This window comes from Pelophylax lessonae (genome assembly GCF_965119305.1).
Source record: "Pelophylax lessonae genome assembly, chromosome: 9".
Classification (NCBI taxonomy): Eukaryota; Metazoa; Chordata; class Amphibia; order Anura; family Ranidae; genus Pelophylax; species Pelophylax lessonae.
The window spans coordinates 4,600,193-4,621,130 of NC_138776.1; the positions used below are offsets into that span (position 1 = coordinate 4,600,193).

General features: G+C 48.5%; 1 protein-coding gene across 1 annotated transcript in view; it reads right to left on the reverse strand.

Moving 5' to 3' along the window:
• Nucleotides 1-20,938, reverse strand: part of LOC309564591 (complement C1s subcomponent-like) — a 61,528-nt gene that overhangs the window by 23,802 nt on the left and 16,788 nt on the right. Inside the window, exons 5-6 of the mRNA XM_082269239.1 lie at nucleotides 11,397-11,596; nucleotides 9,592-9,739 (exon numbers count right to left, since the gene is read on the reverse strand). Of these exons, the coding sequence (XP_082125365.1) occupies nucleotides 9,592-9,739; nucleotides 11,397-11,596 (348 nt within the window). The remainder of the gene's footprint in view (nucleotides 1-9,591; nucleotides 9,740-11,396; nucleotides 11,597-20,938) is intronic.

A 20,938-nucleotide genomic window follows, 5' to 3' on the forward strand; every position in this document is an offset into this window, starting at 1 on the left:
TTGTCCTTTTAAAAAAACATCCCTTTTAATAGAAATAAGCAGGACAGGTCCTCTTTAATGTGAGATCTGGGGTCAAAAAGACCTCACACCTCACTTCTACACTAAAAAGCCCCAAAAAAATGTCATCTTTTTTCATGATGAAAAAAATGGGCTCTTTAAGGCTGTTGGGAGGAAGTGACGTATGACGTCACTCTGGTCTTCCAAGGCCATAGAGTGGAGTGGGGGCCATCTTGCCCTCACTCGACTTTCTGCTTAGGAGGAGAGCGGACCGGATCGTTTTCCCCGCTACCGACGGCTCCGGGTAATTGGAAAACAACCAGGAAGCAGCGGGGGGAGGGGGGGGTTGCACCTCTCCTGCTGCCCATAAAGGTGATCTGGCAGCAAATCCGCCGCTGGGACCACCCTTATGTTAAAGCGGACCGCCGCCATTTAAAAAAATACCGGGGTTATGGCAGCTATCTGCTATCTGCTGCCATAAGCCCGGTATTTAACATTAGAGTACCAACGTAAATACACGGTGGGCGGTCCGTAAGTGGTAGAATGGAGGTTTGAATGGGTGGCACCACAGAGGGTGCCCCATTTCACCCCAGTACTTATTCAGTGAATCCCCTGTGCCTCGCCACCAGTGTCTATTCATATGTTGCAGTCTACGGTCACACATTTCAGTCACTTCGCGCCGACAGTGTCTGTATCTGTCAACAGGGCCGGGACAAGGGATGGGCAGGAGGGGGCGTGTGCCCTGAGCAGTGTGGTATCATGTGAGGTGGGGGGGGGGGGGGGATTTGTGTTGAGAAGGAAAAGTTGGGGGGCAGCATAGGGTAAGAATTGTTCTAGAAGGGCAAAGTTGGGGGGTGTGCTAGGAGTGGCAATTTGGCGGGATTTTTGTTGGGAAGGGGGACTGGAGAAGGAGATTTGTGTTAGGAAAGGGGATTTGGGGGGTTTGTGCTATAAAAGTAACATGGTAGAAGGGATTTTATTTTTTTTGGGGGGGGGGGTTGTGCTAGTAGGGATGTTTTGGGGGTATTTGTGCTAGGATGGAGGATTTGGGAGGGGAATTTGTGCTGGAAGTGGGGGTTTTGGAGTGGGGGGGGATTTGTGTTAGAAAAGGGGATTTGGGGAGTTTGTGTTAGAAAAGTAATATGGCAGAGGGGAATTATTATATTTTTTTTTGGGGGGGGGCAGATTTGTGCTAGTAGGGATGTTTGGGGGGATTTTAGTGCTTGCAGGGGAAATTTGAGGGGTAGAGGATTTGTGCTAGGAGGGGAAAGATTTTTCTTTTTGAGGGGGGTGGGTGTGATTTGCGCTGGGGGCATATGGGGAAAGAGAGGATTTGAGCTGGGTGCAATTTGGCATGTTTGCCCTTGGCTCTAGAATACCTTGTCCCGGCACTGTCTGTCAATACCTAAAAGTATGAGTTTTGGTGTATTATTTATAAGGGATAATGAGCCTCCTGTAATAAAATATGAAAGATATTAAAAGCCACACCCTGAAGTACGATTTATTGAAAGCTTGTGATGTTATATGTAGATAACCACAATACGATTTTATATTCAATGGTCACAAAGTTAAAAAAGTCTATAGCTGGCCCCATGGGACTTGGTGGACTTTTTTCTACAGAGATGTGGAGCTTCCAGATATTGGTGCTCCCAAGCTGGGGGATAAAAGGAGAGGTCCTGGTACCATAGATAGGAGAGAGTTGGGGACAGGACATAGAGCGCCCAACCTGGGAAACTGCTGATGCCCACTACCATGATGGTGAGAAACGGTATGCCCTGAAATTGTTTTCCAAAGAATTTAATTGAATTTCAAGTGTAACGGATCTTAGTACCCCAGGTGGGCACATCCGCTGGACCTGGGTCTCCTGTCCTCCAAATGCACCCACAGCCTGCGGAGAAGCCATACCCAGCCCTTCCACCCAATCCACACAGGTGTTGAGTTTTCAACATGCAGAGCTTAAACTGTTTATTAAATTCCAAGACATACAGTTTTACCCACAGTTAGGGAAACTCCCCTTAGCCTTGCCAAAGGGGGGAAGGGGACAAGGAACAACCAATGGGGACTGAACATTTGTACATTGAAACAGGCTACAAATAATCTAATGAGATTATGGTAAACAGGCAGTCTCTCAATACCCACCCCCTGCGGAGAGATATCTCCAGTCCAGACCATTGCCTATGTGTCATGAATCAACACAATTAAACACATCAACAAGAGGGGGGGGGGTGGGGGGAGAAGGGCTGTAGCATTACATTACATTAACTCAATGCCAGCATGTCCCCAGGTGTCCAATATTTTCTGGCCCATAGTCTGTCGGTAGGAGGCACGCGCACAGTCCCTTCCAAAACACACAGTGACAGTGGGTTTTGTCACATCAAGTATTGCAACAGAGATATACAAATCATCATGTACGAAAGAACACAATAGGAGCAAAAGGAAAACAATTTCTGAGGCAGATACATAACCATAGGCGTGCGCATGGGGTGTGCCAGGTGTGCCTGGGCACACCCTAATCACCCTGTGTCTGTTAGTGTAGGGTCGGCTGCCTTCCGAGATCTCCATCTTTGGCACTGAGGGTAGTGAGATACTCGGTGGAGAGGCGGCTGTGCTGTTGGCTCCAGCAGACAGTGAGGCTTGCCATGTGTGTGACACTGTCAGGTAATGTTACTGCTTGCAGGGGGAAAGACGAGCTGTCAAAACTCAGCGGTGATGTCGGGGATGGGCGGGACCGAACAGCTATCAAACACCAGCCAATGGGATGGGGTCTGGGTGGCTGCTTCATTTATGTGGCTCCGCCCCTTTCTTAAGCAGCCCAATCATTGGCTGGTGTTTGACAGCTGCTTGTACCGCCCACCCCCGACATCACCGCTAAGTTTTGACAGCTGGTCTTTCTCCCTGCAAGCAGCTACATGACAGTGACTGTGTCACACACACAGTGGGGTACCAATAGGGGGGCGCACTTGGGGGTATCAGCCAGCGTCCTCTGAGAGATCCTGTATGGCAGTGTGAAGGCAGCTGCAGTGGCAGCTCCTTCAATCCGTGCTGCAAGCGGGGGGGGGGGGGGGCGGAGACGCGGCGGGATGAAGGGGCGGAGCCAAGGCGGGAAGAAAGGGGCGGGCCTCTGTGGGAAGGAGGGGGCGGAGCCTTGACCGAAAGAAGGGGGCGGAGCCTTGACCGAAAGAAGGGGGCGGAGCCTCGGCGGGAAGAAGGTGAGTGCCCATTGCCCAAGTGTGTGTGCTCTGTGCTGGATAGGAGGAGGATGGGGAAGCTGCATATAGAGGAATTCATCCTTCCCTATCCTTCCTGCAGCTGCTGAATAACTGATTGTCCTCCTCTCCCTCCTGCAGGAAGAATGGTGAAAGATCAATTCCTCTATATGCAGCTGCCCCATCCCCCTCCTATACAACTTCCTTTGCTGGCCCCCCAGTGCTCTATTAACCCCCCCTCCAATGTTCTTATCCCCCCTCAGTGCTCTTAACCCCCCCCCCAGTGCACTAGACCCCCTGTTCTTTAGCCCCCCCCATGCTCTTTAGCTCCCCACAGTGCTTTTTATCTCCCTCCCCCCTATGCTCCCTGTCCCCCCCCCCCAGTGCTCTCCACCCCCCTGGTTTTCCCTGCCCGCCCCCCAAGTGCTCCCTGTCCCCCCCAGTGCTCTCCACCCCCCTGGTTTTCCCTGCTCGCCCCCCCCAGTGCTCTCCACCCCCTGCACCTTCCAACCCCCCTACAATGCTTTGCAAACCCCCTCTTAATTTTCTCCTGTACCCCCCGCCCACCGTGCCCTTCACCTCCTCCAGTGCTCTCTGCTTCCCCTGTGCTCTCCGGCCCCCCTAGTGCTCTTCTATCTTCTATCATGTCCTCAGTCTCTGAGCATCTTCTGTATCATGTCTGCAGTCTCTGACCATCTCCTGTATCATGTCTGCAGTCTCTGACCATCTCTTGTATCATGTCTGCAGTCTCTGACCATCTCCTGTATCATGTCTGCAGTCTCTGACCATCTCTTGTATCACGTCTGCAGTCTCTGATCATCTCCTGTATCACGTCTGCAGTCTCTGATCATCTCCTGTATCACGTCTGCAGTCTCTGACCATCTCCTGTATCACGTCTGCAGTCTCTGACCATCTATTGTATCACGTCTGCAGTCTCTGACCATCTCCTGTATCATGTCTGCAGTCTCTGACCATCTCTTGTATCATGTCTGCAGTCTCTGACCATCTCCTGTATCACGTCTGCAGTCTCTGATCATCTCCTGTATCACGTCTGCAGTCTCTGACCATCTCCTGTATCACGTCTGCAGTCTCTGACCATCTATTGTATCACGTCTGCAGTCTCTGACCATCTATTGTATCATGTCTGCAGTCTCTGACCATCTACTGTATCATGTCTGCAGTCTCTGAACATCTCCTGTATCATGTCTGTAGTCTCTGACCATCTCCTGTATCATGTCTGCAGTCTCTGAACATCTCCTGTATCACATCTGCAGTCTCTGAACATCTCCTGTATCACGTCTGCAGTCTCTGACCATCTATTGTATCACGTCTGCAGTCTCTGACCATCTATTGTATCATGTCTGTAGTCTCTGACCATCTACTGTATCATGTCTGCAGTCTCTGAACATCTCCTGTATCACGTCTGCAGTCTCTGACCATCTATTGTATCACGTCTGCAGTCTCTGACCATCTATTGTATCACGTCTGCAGTCTCTGACCATCTATTGTATTATGTCTGCAGTCTCTGACCATCTACTGTATCATGTCTGCAGTCTCTGACCATCTATTGTATCATGTCTGCAGTCTCTGACCATCTCTTGTATCATGTCTGCAGTCTCTGACCATCTCCTGTATCATGTCTACAGTCTCTGACCATCTCTTGTATCATGTCTGCAGTCTCTGACCATCTCCTGTATCATGTCTGCAGTCTCTGACCATCTCCTGTATCATGTCTGCAGTCTCTGACCGTCTCATGCCAAGGTTCGCCATCACTGCTCTATATATATATATATACACGCATGTGTGTTTGAGCTTTGGGGTGCACACCCTAATGCAATAGGCTGCGCACGCCTATGTACATAACATTTCCATCAGGTCAAGAGAGTGGTACACACAGTAGTGTTGCCAGCTGTACAGGGTTACAAGCAGGTCCTAGGGCCCGCAACACAGAGGACGGGCTAGTAGGCATAGGCAGTTGGCCGAGATAATGGGCATGACTAGGTGGAAAAAGAGAGAAAGCAGTCCCAAGGAGAACTCCGGGTGAAAGGAGAGGAGGGAAAGAATAGAAACCAGAAGGCCTCAGAGTGCAGTACAGAAGGGGGAGAGAGTAGGAGAAAGTATTTGCCTGGGAAAGAAGGAGGGGGACAGAGAGAGGTTCCCACGTGGTGCGGACCATAGCGCAACACAGAGGACGGGCTGTCCAATCAATCAAATGGAAAGCACGGAGTGGTCCAAGTTAAGATGATCATTGTAGGATAACCATGGGTCCCAAATTTTCAAGAATTTTGGGAATCAATCAGTATGGAGGTGAGCTTTTCGTGGATCATAGTTCCCATGAGCCGCTGTCTAACCTCAGCAAAGTTGACAAACTGTTGGCGCCTTTGCAAGAGTCTCCTAGGCTGCCCTGTATGTATGTCTTGAAGTTAACTACCTTGAAGTTGTGAAAGTAAAGGCTTGAAAAGTTTATTGGACTCCCCTCTTCTTGTTACTAATGGCCAACCCTAGGAACTGGTTCTGCTGGGAAGAATGCGGGGTGAAGTGTCGGGCATGGTAATGTACATGTGCTCCTCAATGTACAATATTTGGCTCCCTCTGGGAGCAGGGATCCACAAAAACGTAAAGTTGGGGCAAGAGGCCTGTTAGTGGTATCCAGGAATGAAACATTATGCCCAAGCTCTAATGGCCTGGCCTACGTGTGTAGTTGCCTCAGATTGGTTGACAACTATATAATTGTTTCCTTTCTCTACTCACTTTTGGTTAGACATGCACTTTTGATTTTTGATATAAGTTGTAAAAAACAATCGAATTTAAAATCACCCATCTCTTATGCAATAGGCACATCTGCTATTGTGTACGTGTTGGACGATTTCCAGTAGTGCTGGTCATCTTTAGTCATCTCACTAGAGATCAGACTGGAAATAAACATACTTCTCTATCTCTGCTGCGCCACCTCCAATGGTTTATGCCCTGTATACAGCCTAACCGCTACACAGTCCACTGTACTTTGCAACAGTAAATGTCTATGCTTTTATCTCAATTCTAATGCAATGTTTTATCTATTATTTGGTTAAAGAATGAGGCAAGGATCAGGGTCAGACCTAAAGGCTTGACAGTTATTGTTGCTTCTAACTGTGAGGCAGCAGATAAAGTATCTGCTATTCAGGATCAGAGGGAGTCTCTGAGCAACTGTTACACAGTGATCCTCTGTTTCCCTAGTGGTAGGCCTGGGTTGCTCGGTAATGCTGAGTTGAAGAAGTGCCTGGCTCTGGCTTTTGCATTGTTACTCCAGAAGAATGCTTGGATTTTGCTTGGGACAAGTGGTAAGCCTAGAGACCCCTTAAATATAAGAACTGAATGGCCAAGTAAAGGGTATTCCATAAACAGGCAATGGTTGAGGAAAGTGATATTCGGGTACAGTCCCAATTGAACCAAAAGGGAAATAGAGTCCCAACATAACCAGAGGGTCAATAGAGGACCAACACGCAGAAGGTTCACAATCACAATAGTCCCAATACAACTAAAAAGTCAATAGAGTCCCAACACAACCAGAAGGTCAATAGAGTCCCAACACAACCAGAAGGTCAATAAAATCTCAATGCAATCAGAAGATCAATAGAGTTTCAGTACAACCTGATGGTCAATAGAGTCTCAATAAAACCAGAATGTCATTAGAGGACCAACACACGAAAAGGTCAATATAGTCTCAATACAACCAGATTGCCAATAGAGTCCCAACTCAACCGGGTGCTCTCATTGTAGAGTAAGGGACTGCAGATCACAGGGTGCCTTGTGGGACTGCAGATCACAGGGTGCCTTGTCGGGGCCTGCAGCTTATGCATGTATTTGCCAATGTGTGCAACCAAACCCCTTTTTTTAACGCATACTGTTAGACAGGTCAATTCAGTTGGTCGCTGGCTGGTTGGTAAGTAGTGACTGGAAATTTCTTTGTTTTTTTTGATCTGCGTCCGCCCTTCCAGAGCTTCTTACCACTAAGACCAGTTATAGGTGGAGGCGGTGACCACTTTTTGCATTATTGATATCAATATTGAGCCAGGCAACGCACTGACACCTTTGCCGCCATTGTGCGATGTGCTGGGTGTTCAGTGTGACCCTGTGCCTTTAAGGAGGGGTGGGCTCCCTCTAGTCACCTGTCCTCCATCTATCCCAGGGGTCTTCAAACTATGGCCCTCCAGTTGTTCAGGAACTACAATTCCCATCATGCTTAGTCATGTCTGTGAATGTCAGAGTTTACAATGCCTCATGGGATGTGTAGTTCCACAACAGCTGGCGGGACGTAGTTTGAAGATCCCTGATCTATCCCATTAAATGCATGTGCTCTCATTGTAGAGACTCTTTAAATTGTAGAGTTAGGGACTGCAGATCACAGGGTGCCTTGTCGGGGCCTGCAGCTTACGCATGTAGTTGCAAATGTGTGCAACCAAACCCCTGTTTTTAACGCATACTGTTAGACAGGTTAATTTGGTTGGTCGCTGGCTGGTTGGTAAGTAGTGACTGGAAATGTCTTCATTTTTTTGATCTGCGTCCACCCTTCCAGTGCTTCTTACCACTAAGACCAGTTATAGGTGGAGGCGGTGACCACTTTTTGCACATGACTTTCCAAAAAATAACACCCTGCAAGAGCAGAAGATCAACAGTCCATCTTAATCCACTTAAAAAAGCCAACCTACATGGAATGGTATGTTGTACAGGGCCACAGAACATGATTACATCATATAAATCCCGAATAGTAATAATAAGGAGGACAACTGTAAAATTATAGCTGCCATGTTTTATATAATGGGGCCGCTTTTTAGGTCCACTCTGATATTGCTGATGTACAGCTATTGGATGCATTTAAAAAATCTGGACCAGTGTCCAAACCAGGGTGCTCCAGAACCCTGGGGTGCCACAATTACAGGGCCCAGTTAGCACTGGAGCAGTGTCACGAGATGTGGGCGGGCAGGTTGGCAGCACCATAACAACCAATGCCGCTCTAGGGCTAGGACGCACAATGACATTTGTTGCTATGGTGAGGGTGGCTGGCACACCAACACCATGGCAACATATGACTCTGATCCAGAGCAGATGGCATGCGTGGCTGCCCCCTGGCATTCCAGAGAAGATAGAAAAGATAGAAGAAGTCTGTTTCCTCCAGACCTTCTACACTTTCCACCCTCTGCTGGAGACAAAAGTTAGGGCTCTGATGTGAAGAGGGGATTGTGTGATTGGGTGGTTCTATGATTGGGGCAGACTGTGTGATTGGGGGCTCTGTGATTGGGGAGCTCTGTGATGAGGGAACTTGTGAGGATGGTGGACTCTGGTGGGATGGTGATACTCTGATGTGATGGGGAGGGGCTGATGTGATGGGGGCCTGACTTGATAGGGGCCTCGGATGTGACGGGGATGGGGCTCTGATGTAATGGGAGGACCCTCTGATGTAAAAAGGGTGGGGCTTTGATGTAATTGCAGAACCTCTGATGTAAAGGGGGTTGGGGCTCTGATGTAATGGAGGAACCTCTGATGTGAAGAGGGTGGGCCTTTGATGTAATAGAGGAACCTCTGATGCGAAAAGGGTGGGGCTTTGATGTAATGGAGGAACCTCTGACGTAAAGGGGGGGCTGTGATGTAATGGAGGAATCTCTGATGTGAAGAGAGTGGGGCTTTTATGTAATAGAGGAACCTCTGATGTGAAGGGGGTGGGAATCTGATGTAATTGCGGAACCTCTGATGTAAAGGGGGTTGGGGCTCTGATGTAATGGAGGAACCTCTGATGTGAAGAGGGTGGGCCTTTGATGTAATGGAGGAACCTCTGATGTTAAGAGGGTGGGGCTTTGATGTAATGGAGGAACCTCTGATGTGAAGGGGGTGGGGCTCTGATGTAATGGAGGAACCTCTTATGTAAAGACCGTGGTCTTTGATGTAATGGAGGAACCTCTGATGTGAAGGGGGTTGGAGCTCTGATGTAATGGAGGAGCCTCTGATGTTAAGAGGGTGGGGCTTTGATGTAATGGAGGAACCTCTGATGTGAAGGGGGTGGGGCTCTGATGTAATGGAGGAACCTCTTATGTAAAGACCGTGGTCTTTGATGTAATGGAGGAACCCCTGATGTGAAGAGGGTGGGGCTCTGATGTAATGGAGGAACCTCTGATGCGAAGATGGTGGGGCTCTGATGTAATGGAGGAACCTCTGATGTAATGGGGGGCTTCTGATGTCGAATTAATTATATCAAGATGGATGTGAGCATTTTCCAAGGCTCAGGTTTCCCATTAATAAAAACTAGCGGCTGAAACATGATCAGTTAATGTTGACAACATAGATATTTCCTTCTGACTTTGTTTCTGTTCAATAGTTCCCTTTAAATTACAGTATAAATCTGATATTAACTCACCGTCCTCTGAGTAGCGTAACTTCCAGCCTTTGTTGTCCCCGCCGCTGTCTGTTTGGAAGATGATATCCACTTCGTAGCTCCCCGTCTCAATGCGGGGAGGGGGATTTTTCCCACAGAAAGGACCAAACTTCTGGCCTTTGGCTTTTATCTAAAAGGGGAATTAAACATACGCCGCAATTAAACTTTAATATTTTAAGTGTCATAGGGCATGACCTGTTTGCTGAGTGGCTGCCCCAAATGGATGCCCCCATTTGGTAACCCCCCGGGGCTACCAATGTCCTTATTCTCTTATTGACTCTGAAAGTGGAGTTTGAGAAAATACAGGCCAAGCGTTCCCTTATTCCAGCACCACCCTTCCACCGTGACCTCCATAGGCCCCCCTCTTCATTGAAACATGGAAAGTAGAAGCTGCGCAATGCAGAATCCTAGACAAGAGGTTGTAAGTCATAGCAAAGGCATGAAACTAGTAAAGAAACTTCCTTTCCAATGGAACTTGCTAATTTCTTCATTATCTTGTGCACAAGACAAGGCTGGTAGAATTGGTCTTTGATGGGAGCAAGTGTCAACTGACTGATGCATGTGTCCTTCACACCTACATTTTCCACAGGCTAACCTACAAGTTTGTAATTTTAAGAGACAAACAGTATGAAAGTACAAAAAAATGAGGAGGCCATATACTGGACAAAATTATGCTGAAGTTTATAGAAGAATTTTCCTTCATGGGTTCTTTTTCCCCCCTCATGTTAATGGAATTATGAAATAAAAATCTTTCCATTTTCATTTTTCACACGCCATATGTCAGGGTCAGGAGTCAGAAGTCAGGCTTGGAGACCAGTAGCTATAGCAGTAGAGAGGCTCACACCGACCAGCTGGATAAGTACAGAAGCCAGTCACCCCGGCGGATGACATGGGCTCACCCAAGGTGCAGAGTCTAAGTACTAACCGATGGCCACCAGAACTCCTGATCCTGAAGATGGGATTTGCTGAATGTTAGTACCAGGTTGTGGTCCTCAGGATCACCCTACCAGGAGGCGAGCAAGCCGGGGTCTAATAGCAGATATAGCAGCTAGGGATCAAGCAGAAGTGTAGTCTTTAAACAAGCCAAAAGTCGGTAACAAGTGGTTGCAGGTTGGGATCAAGCAGAGGCATAGTCAAGGAACAAGCCAAAGGTCGGTAATGAGTGGTTGCAGGTTGGGATCAAGCAGAGGCATAGTCAAGGAACATGCCAAGGGTCAGGAGCAAGTGGTAGCAAAGATTTGAATGGCAGCAGGACTGACAAGAGCAATATATTGGCAGGAGGGGGTATAATAATCTGGCAACCAGGAAGTGCAAAGGCATTGCTTTATTAGGAAGTTCATGGAGGAGCAAAAGGTTCAAGGTTCAAGAGAAACAAGGTTAAAGGCAGGATCATTCAAGGAATTGTACAGGGAGCTGTCCCACATTCCAGATTGTTCCACAAGAAGAGACATTGCCAGACACAACAGGGTTCAGATCTGGGACCGGATGGCTTTTCTTAGACCTAATAGTGACCCATGACCGGTTCTCTGTGCTTCTGCATTAAATGCAGGCATAAAGGGTAGTCTGGGTATTGTACATAGCTTCCTGAAAAACAGGAACCTGTGGTAACACCTAGATGTGATGCTGAGCAGCCATGACTAAAAGAACTGGAATCCAATAAATGAAAGCGGGAAGGGGGGTAACGTTAGTGAGTAAAGTGCTAGATGATGCCGGACACTGTGTTATGGTGAAGGTAAGGCTGGAACTATGATGCCTTTTTGGAATGAGGTTCCCTAATTGATACTCACCGTCAAACTGTCGTAAGAACAGCTCCCATCATTTGCCTCCTCAACATCGAAATCTGTTGGCTGAAAGGTGAGGATGACCTGGTACCCTGGCTCGAGCAGCACTTTATATTCACAAAGAGAGTTCTCAGGGTACGGCGAGGGGTATCCAGGGCTGCTGATCTGGCCTCTTAGTTCTGTATACCGACCCCCGCTACAGTTCACTGCAAAATATAAAAACATTTGGCTTGCATTACACATTAATCAGTGTTTTTCTTTCTTTGATTCCTTTATCATCAAAAAATGAAAGGACAGTAGCAGCCTCCCAATTACAATATATCATCTATGTACAGTGGGTACGGAAAGTATTCAGACCCCCTTAAATTTTTCACTCTTTGTTATATTGCAGCCATTTGCTAAAATCATTTAAGTTCATTCTTCTTCCTCATGAATGTACACATAGCACCCCATACTGACAGAAAAACACAGAATTGTTGACATTGTTGCAGATTTATTAAAAAAGAAAAACTGAAATATCACATGGTCCTAAGTATTCAGACCCTTTGCTCAGTATTTAGTAGAAGCCCCCTTTTGATCTAATACAGCCAGGAGTCTTTTTGGGAAAGATGCAACAAGTCTTTCACACCTGGATTTGGGGATCCTCTGCCATTCCTCCTTGCAGATCCTCTCCAGTTCTGTCAGGTTGGATGGTAAACATTGGTGGACGGCCATTTTTAGGTCTCTCCAGAGATGCTCAGTTGGGTTTAAGTCAGGGCTCTGGCTGGGCCATTCAAGAACAGTCACGGAGTTGTTGTGAAGCCACTCCTTCGTTATTTTAGCTGTGTGCTTAGGGTCATTGTCTTGTTGGAAGGTAAACCTTCGGCCCAGTCTGAGGTCCAGAGCACTCTGGAGAAGGTTTTTGTCCAGGATATCCCTGTACTTGGCCGCATTCATCTTTCCCTCGATTGCAACCAGTCGTCCTGTCCCTGCAGCTGAAAAACACCCCCACAGCATGATGCTGCCACCACCATGCTTCACTGTTGGGACTGTATTGGACAGGTGATGAGCAGTGCCTGGTTTTCTCCACACATACCGCTTAGAATTAAGGCCAAAAAGTTCTATTTTGGTCTCATCAGACCAGAGAATCTTATTTCTCACCATCTTCGAGTCCTTCAGGTGTGTAACGCTCTTGCGTTTTTTGTTAGTGAATGGATTTGCAGCTGCAGAATTATTACACTCAGCAGTCATGTAGAGATGTGTTGAACAAACATATACAACTCTCAGGACTCATCACCATGCACAGCCTGCTTTATGCAAATATACATACACTCAATATGATGTTCCTGGAGTGATAGGATGTATATGATAGTATAGAGGTGAGAGACAGGCGTTAGAAATGGTGAGCACTCAGTAGTTATATTCAGGAGAGTGGTAGGTGATGATAGGTAGTATGCAGATAGGTTTAGCAATCATGTTTAGTAACAGGTGGTAGGGGACAGCAGATGAAGTATACAAGAGAGAGTAACCTAGTGCAATGATGCAGATGATGGTAGGCTCAAGAGCTAGCAATCTATGAAGTTATGCAGATGATAGAAATAGTGCTTACATAGTAACAGTCCTTAGTATGCAGAGGTAGATAGTGTAAGTTAGTTAGGAAGAAATCCCCTGTGGGGTACTTATCACAAGTTGGGTTAGTAGTAGCAAGAGAGTGATCCGGTAGCGAGATACGGGATCGGTAGCGAGGTTCCGGTTTTGTTCAGGCAAAGGAATAGCTAGAAGCTCCGGCAGCATAGGACAAGACTGGTCAAGCATGCGGTTTGAACGAGCAATGAGTGAGAGAAAACCGGCGATTGAAATAGCCGCTCATAACGGCGCTCGGCGATGATGTCATCGTTCTTAAAGGTGTATGCGTTCCACCTAGTTAGCAAGGTGGGACGCAATATTAAGGTAGAAATGGGAAATAAGGGTACCAAAGGTACCAGAATCTTACAAGGTGTTTTTTAGCAAACTCCATGCGGGCTTTTATGTGTCTTACACTGAGGAGAGGCTTCCGTCGGGCCACTCTGCCATAAAGCCCCGACTGGTGGAGGGCTGCAGTGATGGTTGACTTTCTACAACTTTCTCCCATCTCCTGACTGCATCTCTGGAGCTCAGCCACAGTGATCTTTGGGTTCTTCTTTACCTCTCTCACCAAGGCTCTTCTCCCCCGATAGCTCAGTTTGGCCGGACGGCCAGCTCTAGGAAGGGTTCTGGTCGTCCCAAACGTCTTCCATTTGATGATTATGGAGGCCACTGTGCTCTTAGGAAACTTAAGTGCAGCAGAAATCTTTTTGTAACCTTGGCCAGATCTGTGCCTTGCCACAATTCTGTCTCTGAGCTCTTCAGGCAGTTCCTTTGACCTCATGATTCTCATTTGCTCTGACATGCATTGTGATCTGGAAGGTCTTATATAGACAGGTGTGTGGCTTTCCTAATCAAGTCCAATCAGTATAATCAAACACAGCTGGACTCAAATGAAGGTGTAGAACCATCTCAAGGATGATCAGAAGAAATGGAAAGCACCTGAGTTAAATATATGAGTGTCACAGCAAAGGGTCTGAATACTTAGGACCATGTGATATTTCAGTTTTTCTTTTTTAATAAATCTGCAACAATGTCAACAATTCTGTGTTTTTCTGTCAGTATGGGGTGCTATGTGTACATTCATGAGGAAGAAGAATGAACTTAAATGATTTTAGAAAATGGCTGCAATATAACAAAGAGTGAAAAATTTAAGGGGGTCTGAATACTTTCCGTACCCACTGTATCTCTCTTGGTGGCCCTAGATATTGCAGTAGCAGCATCCCAAAAGGAATTAGCTCTCTGATTCTTGGAGAGTAGTCATCTGAACCCAAAGGAGCTGAGTAATGAGGTCTGCATGCATTGTCTATCCAGGAGTAGTTTCCCATAAACTCTCCTGGACATTTTTCGGGATTAGTAGACCCCTCTACAGATGCTCCAGATAGGCCGTCATCTTTCTAGTTCTCCAGAACCCAAACACAGGCCATCTTAGATTCCTTCAGTCTTGGTTTAGGTGCCTCAGCCTTGGCTAAGGCCCTAAGGAACAATAATTTCACACTGACATCCTCTGCAGGCAAAGGCCTTCCAGGGAAGACTGACTCACAGCCACATCTTCTCTAGGCCAAAGCCTGGGTGTGGAAGACCCTTCTATTAGGTTGCTCCAAACATTTGTCCCTCTTCTCAGCTCACATTATTGGAACAAAACCCTCAGTGATTGGCCGAGGCAGATATATATTAAAAAAAAAAAGTAAAAAAAAAAAAAAAAGTCAGATAAATATTCATAACTCAATACTTTGTTACTTCTCACAAAAACTACTAGAGACAACTCAATGGTAACAGACAAAAATAAATAATGTTCTAAACTTAGGAGGAACCCAACAAACAAAGAAACTTAAACAGAGCTCAGGCTTAGTTACATCCTAGCTGCAACACTTGGGTTAGGAATCTTGTAGGCAAGTTCAGTGTTGTTGGAGAGGAAGTCAAAAGTAACAGGGTTCCTCTGTGGTTTCCTGGGTCACTGAGGAAGCTATCCCATTTTTTTTATATATCGTATATACTCGGGTATAAGCCGACTTTTTCAGCATGTTTTTTTTATGCTGAAAATGCCCCCCCCCCCCCGGCTTATACTCGAGTCACGGTGTCACTTACCTGTTCTCCAGTCAGTGCGCTGCCGCCGCTCGGGAAAGCCCATACACGTTCAGCTATTCCCGGGCAGATGGTGCATGCGCAGTGACGTGTTAAGTCGGAAGGCGGAAAGGTAAGTTAGACTCCTCCGCAGCCCCTGCATCTCCTCAGGATTCTCCTGTACCATGCCCGCAACAATGCATCTCCTGTACCATGCCTGTACCATCTGTGCCATATCTGTGCCATGTCTGTACCATCTGTGCCATATCTGTGCAATGCCTGTACCATCTGTGCCATGCCTGTACCATCTCCTGTGCCATGCCTGTACCATCTCCTGTACCATCACCTGTGCCATGCCTGAACCATCTCCTGTACCATGCCTGTACCATCTCCTGTGCAATGCCTGAACCATCTCCTGTTCCATGCTTGTACCATCTCCTGTGCCATGCCTTTACCAACTCCTGTGCCATGCCTGAACCATCTCCTGTGCCATGCCTGAACCATCTCTTGTGCCATGCCTGAACCATCTCCTGTGCCATGCCTGAACCATCACCTGTTCCATGCCTGTACAATCTCCTGTGCCATGCCTTTACCATCTCCTGTGCCATGCCTGAACCATCTCCTGTGCCATGCCCGAACCATCTCTTGTGCCATGCCTGTACCATCTCCTGTGCCATGCCTTTACCATCTCCTGTGCCATGCCTGTACCATCTCCTGTACCATCACCTGTGCCATGCCTGAACCATCTCCTGTACCATGCCTGTACCATCTCCTGTTCCATGCCTGTACCATCTCCTGTGCCATGCCTGTACCATCTCCTGTACCATCTCCTGTGCCATGCCTGAACCATCTCCTGTACCATGCCTGTACCATCTCCTGTGCCATGCCTGAACCATCTCCTGTGCCATGCCTGAACCATCTCCTGTTCCATGCCTGTACCATCTCCTGTGCCATGCCTTTACCATCTCCTGTGCCATGCCTGAACCATCTCCTGTGCCATGCCTGAACCATCTCTTGTACCATGCCTGAACCATCTCCTGTGCCATGCCTGTACCATCTCCTGTGCCATGCCTGAACCATCTCCTGTGCCATGCCTGAACCATCTCTTGTGCCATGCCTGAACCATCTCTTGTGCCAAGCCTGAACCATCTCCTGTGCCATGCCTGAACCATCTCCTGTACCATCTCCTGTGCCATGCCTGAACCATCTCCTGTGCCATGCCTGTACCATCTCCTGTGCAATGCCTGTACCATCTCCTGTGCAATGCCTGAACCATCTCCTGTTCCATGCTTGTACCATCTCCTGTGCCATGCCTTTACCAACTCCTGTGCCATGCCTGAACCATCTCCTGTGCCATGCCTGAACTATCTCTTGTGCCATGCCTGAACCATCTCCTGTGCCATGCCTGAACCATCACCTGTTCCATGCCTGTACAATCTCCTGTGCCATGCCTTTACCATCTCCTGTGCCATGCCTGAACCATCTCCTGTGCCATGTCCGAACCATCTCTTGTGCCATGCCTGTACCATCTCCTGTGCCATGCCTTTACCATCTCCTGTGCCATGCCTGTACCATCTCCTGTACCATCACCTGTGCCATGCCTGAACCATCTCCTGTACCATGCCTGTACCATCTCCTGTTCCATGCCTGTACCATCTCCTGTGCCATGCCTGTACCATCTCCTGTACCATCTCCTGTGCCATGCCTGAACCATCTCCTGTACCATGCCTGTACCATCTCCTGTGCCATGCCTGAACCATCTCCTGTGCCATGCCTGAACCATCTCCTGTGCCATGCCTGAACCATCTCCTGTGCCATGCCTTTACCATCTCCTGTGCCATGCCTGAACCATCTCCTGTGCCATGCCTGAACCATCTCTTGTACCATGCCTGAACCATCTCCTGTGCCATGCCTGTACCATCTCCTGTGCCATGCCTGAACCATCTCCTGTGCCATGCCTGAACCATCTCTTGTGCCATGCCTGAACCATCTCTTGTGCCAAGCCTGAACCATCTCCTGTGCCATGCCTGAACCATCTCCTGTACCATCTCCTGTGCCATGCCTGAACCATCTCCTGTGCCATGCCTGAACCATCTCCTGTACCATGTCCGCAGCCCCTGTTTTGGGTCTCGTGGTGGTCCAGTTGGGTCCAGTAGCTGCTGCATTTCCCGCCCTAGACTTATACTCGAGTCAATACGTTTTCCTATTTTTTTGTGGTAAAATTAGGTACCTCGGCTTATATTCGGGTCGGCTTATACTCAAGTATATACGATAAGCCTTATTTAACATATTAGGCAATACGAATCGTAAATAAAATGAATGAAACAAAAAAAAAAGGAGTCATTATTTTCCATTCAGGTGATAACTAATAAAGTTATATCCGCACTATAAAACATATGGAGGTCCTCCTATGTCCCGGACAGTCCTGTGGACATAACCCCTCTCCCATGGCAAGAGGATAGGAGGACCTTATTAACATTGAGCGCCATCTTTCACAGACATAAGACTCAAGGAATAAACAGAGTGCTGCTGACCTGAAACTAGTATGAAATTGAACTAGTGTTCACACAACAAGAACATGATGTTCACACCCGGTTCGTTGCCTGGTTAGATAGAGCAAAAGAAAAGGTGTCACCTGTGGAACTTTGGTTCGCCAGAGCCAGTTGTTTAAATGTGAGGTCAGTCAGGGCCAGCAAGGCAATGTCCAAGCTGGAAGAAGCTGGAGATGTCTCAGGCATGTGGTCTCTCCAGAATGCCCAGATGGAGTCAATTTTTTCTCGAGTACCTGGAAGCTATTCCATTTGATGGTGCCACCCCATGTGACTCTGGCAGCCATCCTGGGTCAGGCAGAGCCTATTTTAGGCCCTGGCTCCCGGGTTTGGTGCGCATTTCGCGATTGGGCAGTGTAGGGAAAGGTACCCTGTCTTTTAGGAACAGTGTAAGTGGTAGGGAAACGTTCCTGATGAGGAGGGAAAACATAGAGTCTGCAACTCCTCTGGACATCTTCCCGATTGGTCACGAGACAGCCAGGCCGCATTCTGCCCTCTTTACGGAGGCTGTCAGTCTGGCTGAGCATTGCTCCATTCTTATTGCTGAAAACCGTAAGCAGGGGTGTATCTAGAGCATTTGGCACCCAGGGCGGATCCTATATCTCGCACCCCCGAAACCTATATCTAGCACTCCCCTCGACGCAGATACTATAACAGGCACACCCTCCCCAACTTTAAAGCGGAGTTCCGCCTCCCCCTCCAAAAATTAAAAGTCAGCAGCTACATGGACTGTAGCTGCTGACTTTTAATATTAGGACACTTACCTGTCCTGGAGTCCAGCGATGTCGGAGTCCAGGTGCTGCCGCCGCCGCCGTTTCCGGTGAGGGAACCCGGCTGTGAAGCCTTGCGGCTTCACAGGTAGGACCCTACTGCGCACGCGCGAAGCGCGCTGCGCAATCCTCTTGGCTCGGTGGCAGATGAGGGGGCCGAACTTCCGAGGGACGGCGTTGCGGCACCGTATCCCGAAAGTGGGGAAGGGTAGCTGTCAAAAACAGGTACCCGTTCCCCCCTCCCCCCTGAAAGGTGCCAAATGTGGCACCGGAGTGGGGGAGGAAACAAATGAGCGGAATTTCCACTTTAGGGTGGAACGCTGCTTTACCATTTTTTAGTACACCAGGTTTTCATCATACAAGTCATTAATTGGCTTTACCATACAACAACCCCTATAATGGGTCCTATAGTCCTTTCACATCACACTGGGGACAATTTAACACCAGGAGCAGCTATATAGTACGGTATATATGTATAGTGACCAAGCATCCAATCAACAGCTACAAGTCCAATGATGCCCCAGCAGCCTGTATCTGGCTAGGCATGCTGGGATGTGTAGTTCCTGAGCAGACACAGGGAGATGGGAAGTGACAGGCAGGACTCACATAACCTTTTTTTCCCTTGATTCTTGCTACCCCGAGTCATGTCTGCAGTGTGCTGGCTTGGTGCAGGATTGCACACCGGAGTACACCCTGTAGAGAAGATCAGGGACCCGCAGCAGGCATCACCTGTACAGGTTCTTCAGACAGCAGGATATCCGAGGTGCAGGGGAGAGGGGGAGGAGCCGGCAAATAGGAGGACTGCCTACTGACCCTGATTAGTCAGCCCTGACCGGGAAAACGTCTTGCGGACGGCGCGATGGGCTCCATTTCAATGGCAGGACCTCAGGCAGCTTCCACCGGTCTGACACCCCCTTGTGTGTGGCACCCGGGCCGGACCACCCCCCAGGGGAGGACTGGGCTAGGGGACAGGGGGGCAAATGCAGATAGGGGGGGCTGCTCTGATGCCCCATAAAAAGGCTGCACCGCCTAAAGGATTCCTGGTGAAGAGAAGTAAAAAGTCCCTGCCGCTGACCTACTGACAAGGACAAAGCGCAAGCCGCCCCCCCCCCCCCCCCCACTAGCATGGATGGTGTAAACTGTGTCTGAGCAGAGGCCAGTTCCATGCTCACTGGAGACTCTTCTGCCCCGGCCAGCCCCAACCGAACTGTCCCAGCTCCCCCCAACCTCCCCCTGCTGGCCAGGTCAGGAACTCTGGTTCAGCCGGTAAGTAGAGAGTATCTGGAGCAGGGCTTCAGCTTATAATGGAAGTCAGGTGGAGGATTTGGATAGTGGGAGGGGGGGTGAGGGAAAGTGGGAGGGGGGCCGAGTCACTCCACCATGGGCCTCTGGTTTGTACTTGCCCCCTGGGCCGAAAGTTGCCAGTCTGCCCCTGCCGTCCCCCTGTTGGTACGACATTGACCGTGAGTGCACACGGATAGGTGGTCCTCCCTCTGGCTTCTGTTGTGAAATGTTTCTGCATACTTCAATACAAGTTCTTTATTGCACCCGTCTGTGTGAATTATTGCTGCTGCACCACGCTGCACCCCACCTACATCTAGCTCAGGGTTTCTCAAACAGGATTCCATGGAACTGTAGGGTTCCTCCAGAGGTTGGTAGGGGTTCCTTGAACAATGAGCAAGCCTCTTTTTAGCTATCTGTAAGGGGGCAATTCCGCCCAGTGACCACAAGTGTAAGGAGCATTCCTCCCACTGACCATCACACTAATGTATCATGGGTTGTAGATATAATCATTATTAGCAGAGGGTTCCCTGAGACTAGTAAGTTATTTCAAGGGTGTGTTGAAAAGGTTGCAAACGGCTGCTCTAGCCCTACTTTCGGGGGGCTGCTGTTAGAAATCACAGGGCCCCGTACAACCTCCCTGGCAGGGCCCCTTCCCCTGAATATATCAAGACAATATTTTCACTAAAATCAATAAAATAATTTTTAGTGGACACAAACATAACAGTGAACCTGTGTGAATTAGCCCTTTTTAATTGTTTTTTACATTAACCACTTCCGCACTGCTCACTGTGCTGCTACTGCGGCACAGTGGCTCGTTATCGTCTGGCGACGTAGACCTACGTCACCAGACATTCCCCTCTCTCTTGGCGGCGCGCGCGCGCCGCCGGATGCTCGCTCCCGCTGTATTCAGTTACAGCGGGAGTCGGGCCAGGGGAGGAGCGGCGGTGATCGCTGCTGCTCTTCCCCGATCGTCGGGGATCGAGTCTGGAGATCCGCCCACTTGTGTAAACAAAGCGGGCGGATCTCCTAAGTGACATACAGGGTCAGATTACAGGATTCAGCATAGCTGAACCCTCGATCTGTCCCTGTGTCACTCAGTCACCTCCCCCCACACACGTCAGTAAGCACCAGGCATACATTAACCCCTCCCTCTCCAATAAAATTAACCCCTTCCCTGCCAGTGTCATTTTTACAGTAACAGTGCATATGTATAGCACTGATTTCTGCAGTAATGTCACTGGTACCCCCAAAAGTGTCAAAAATGTCAGTCAAGGGTCCG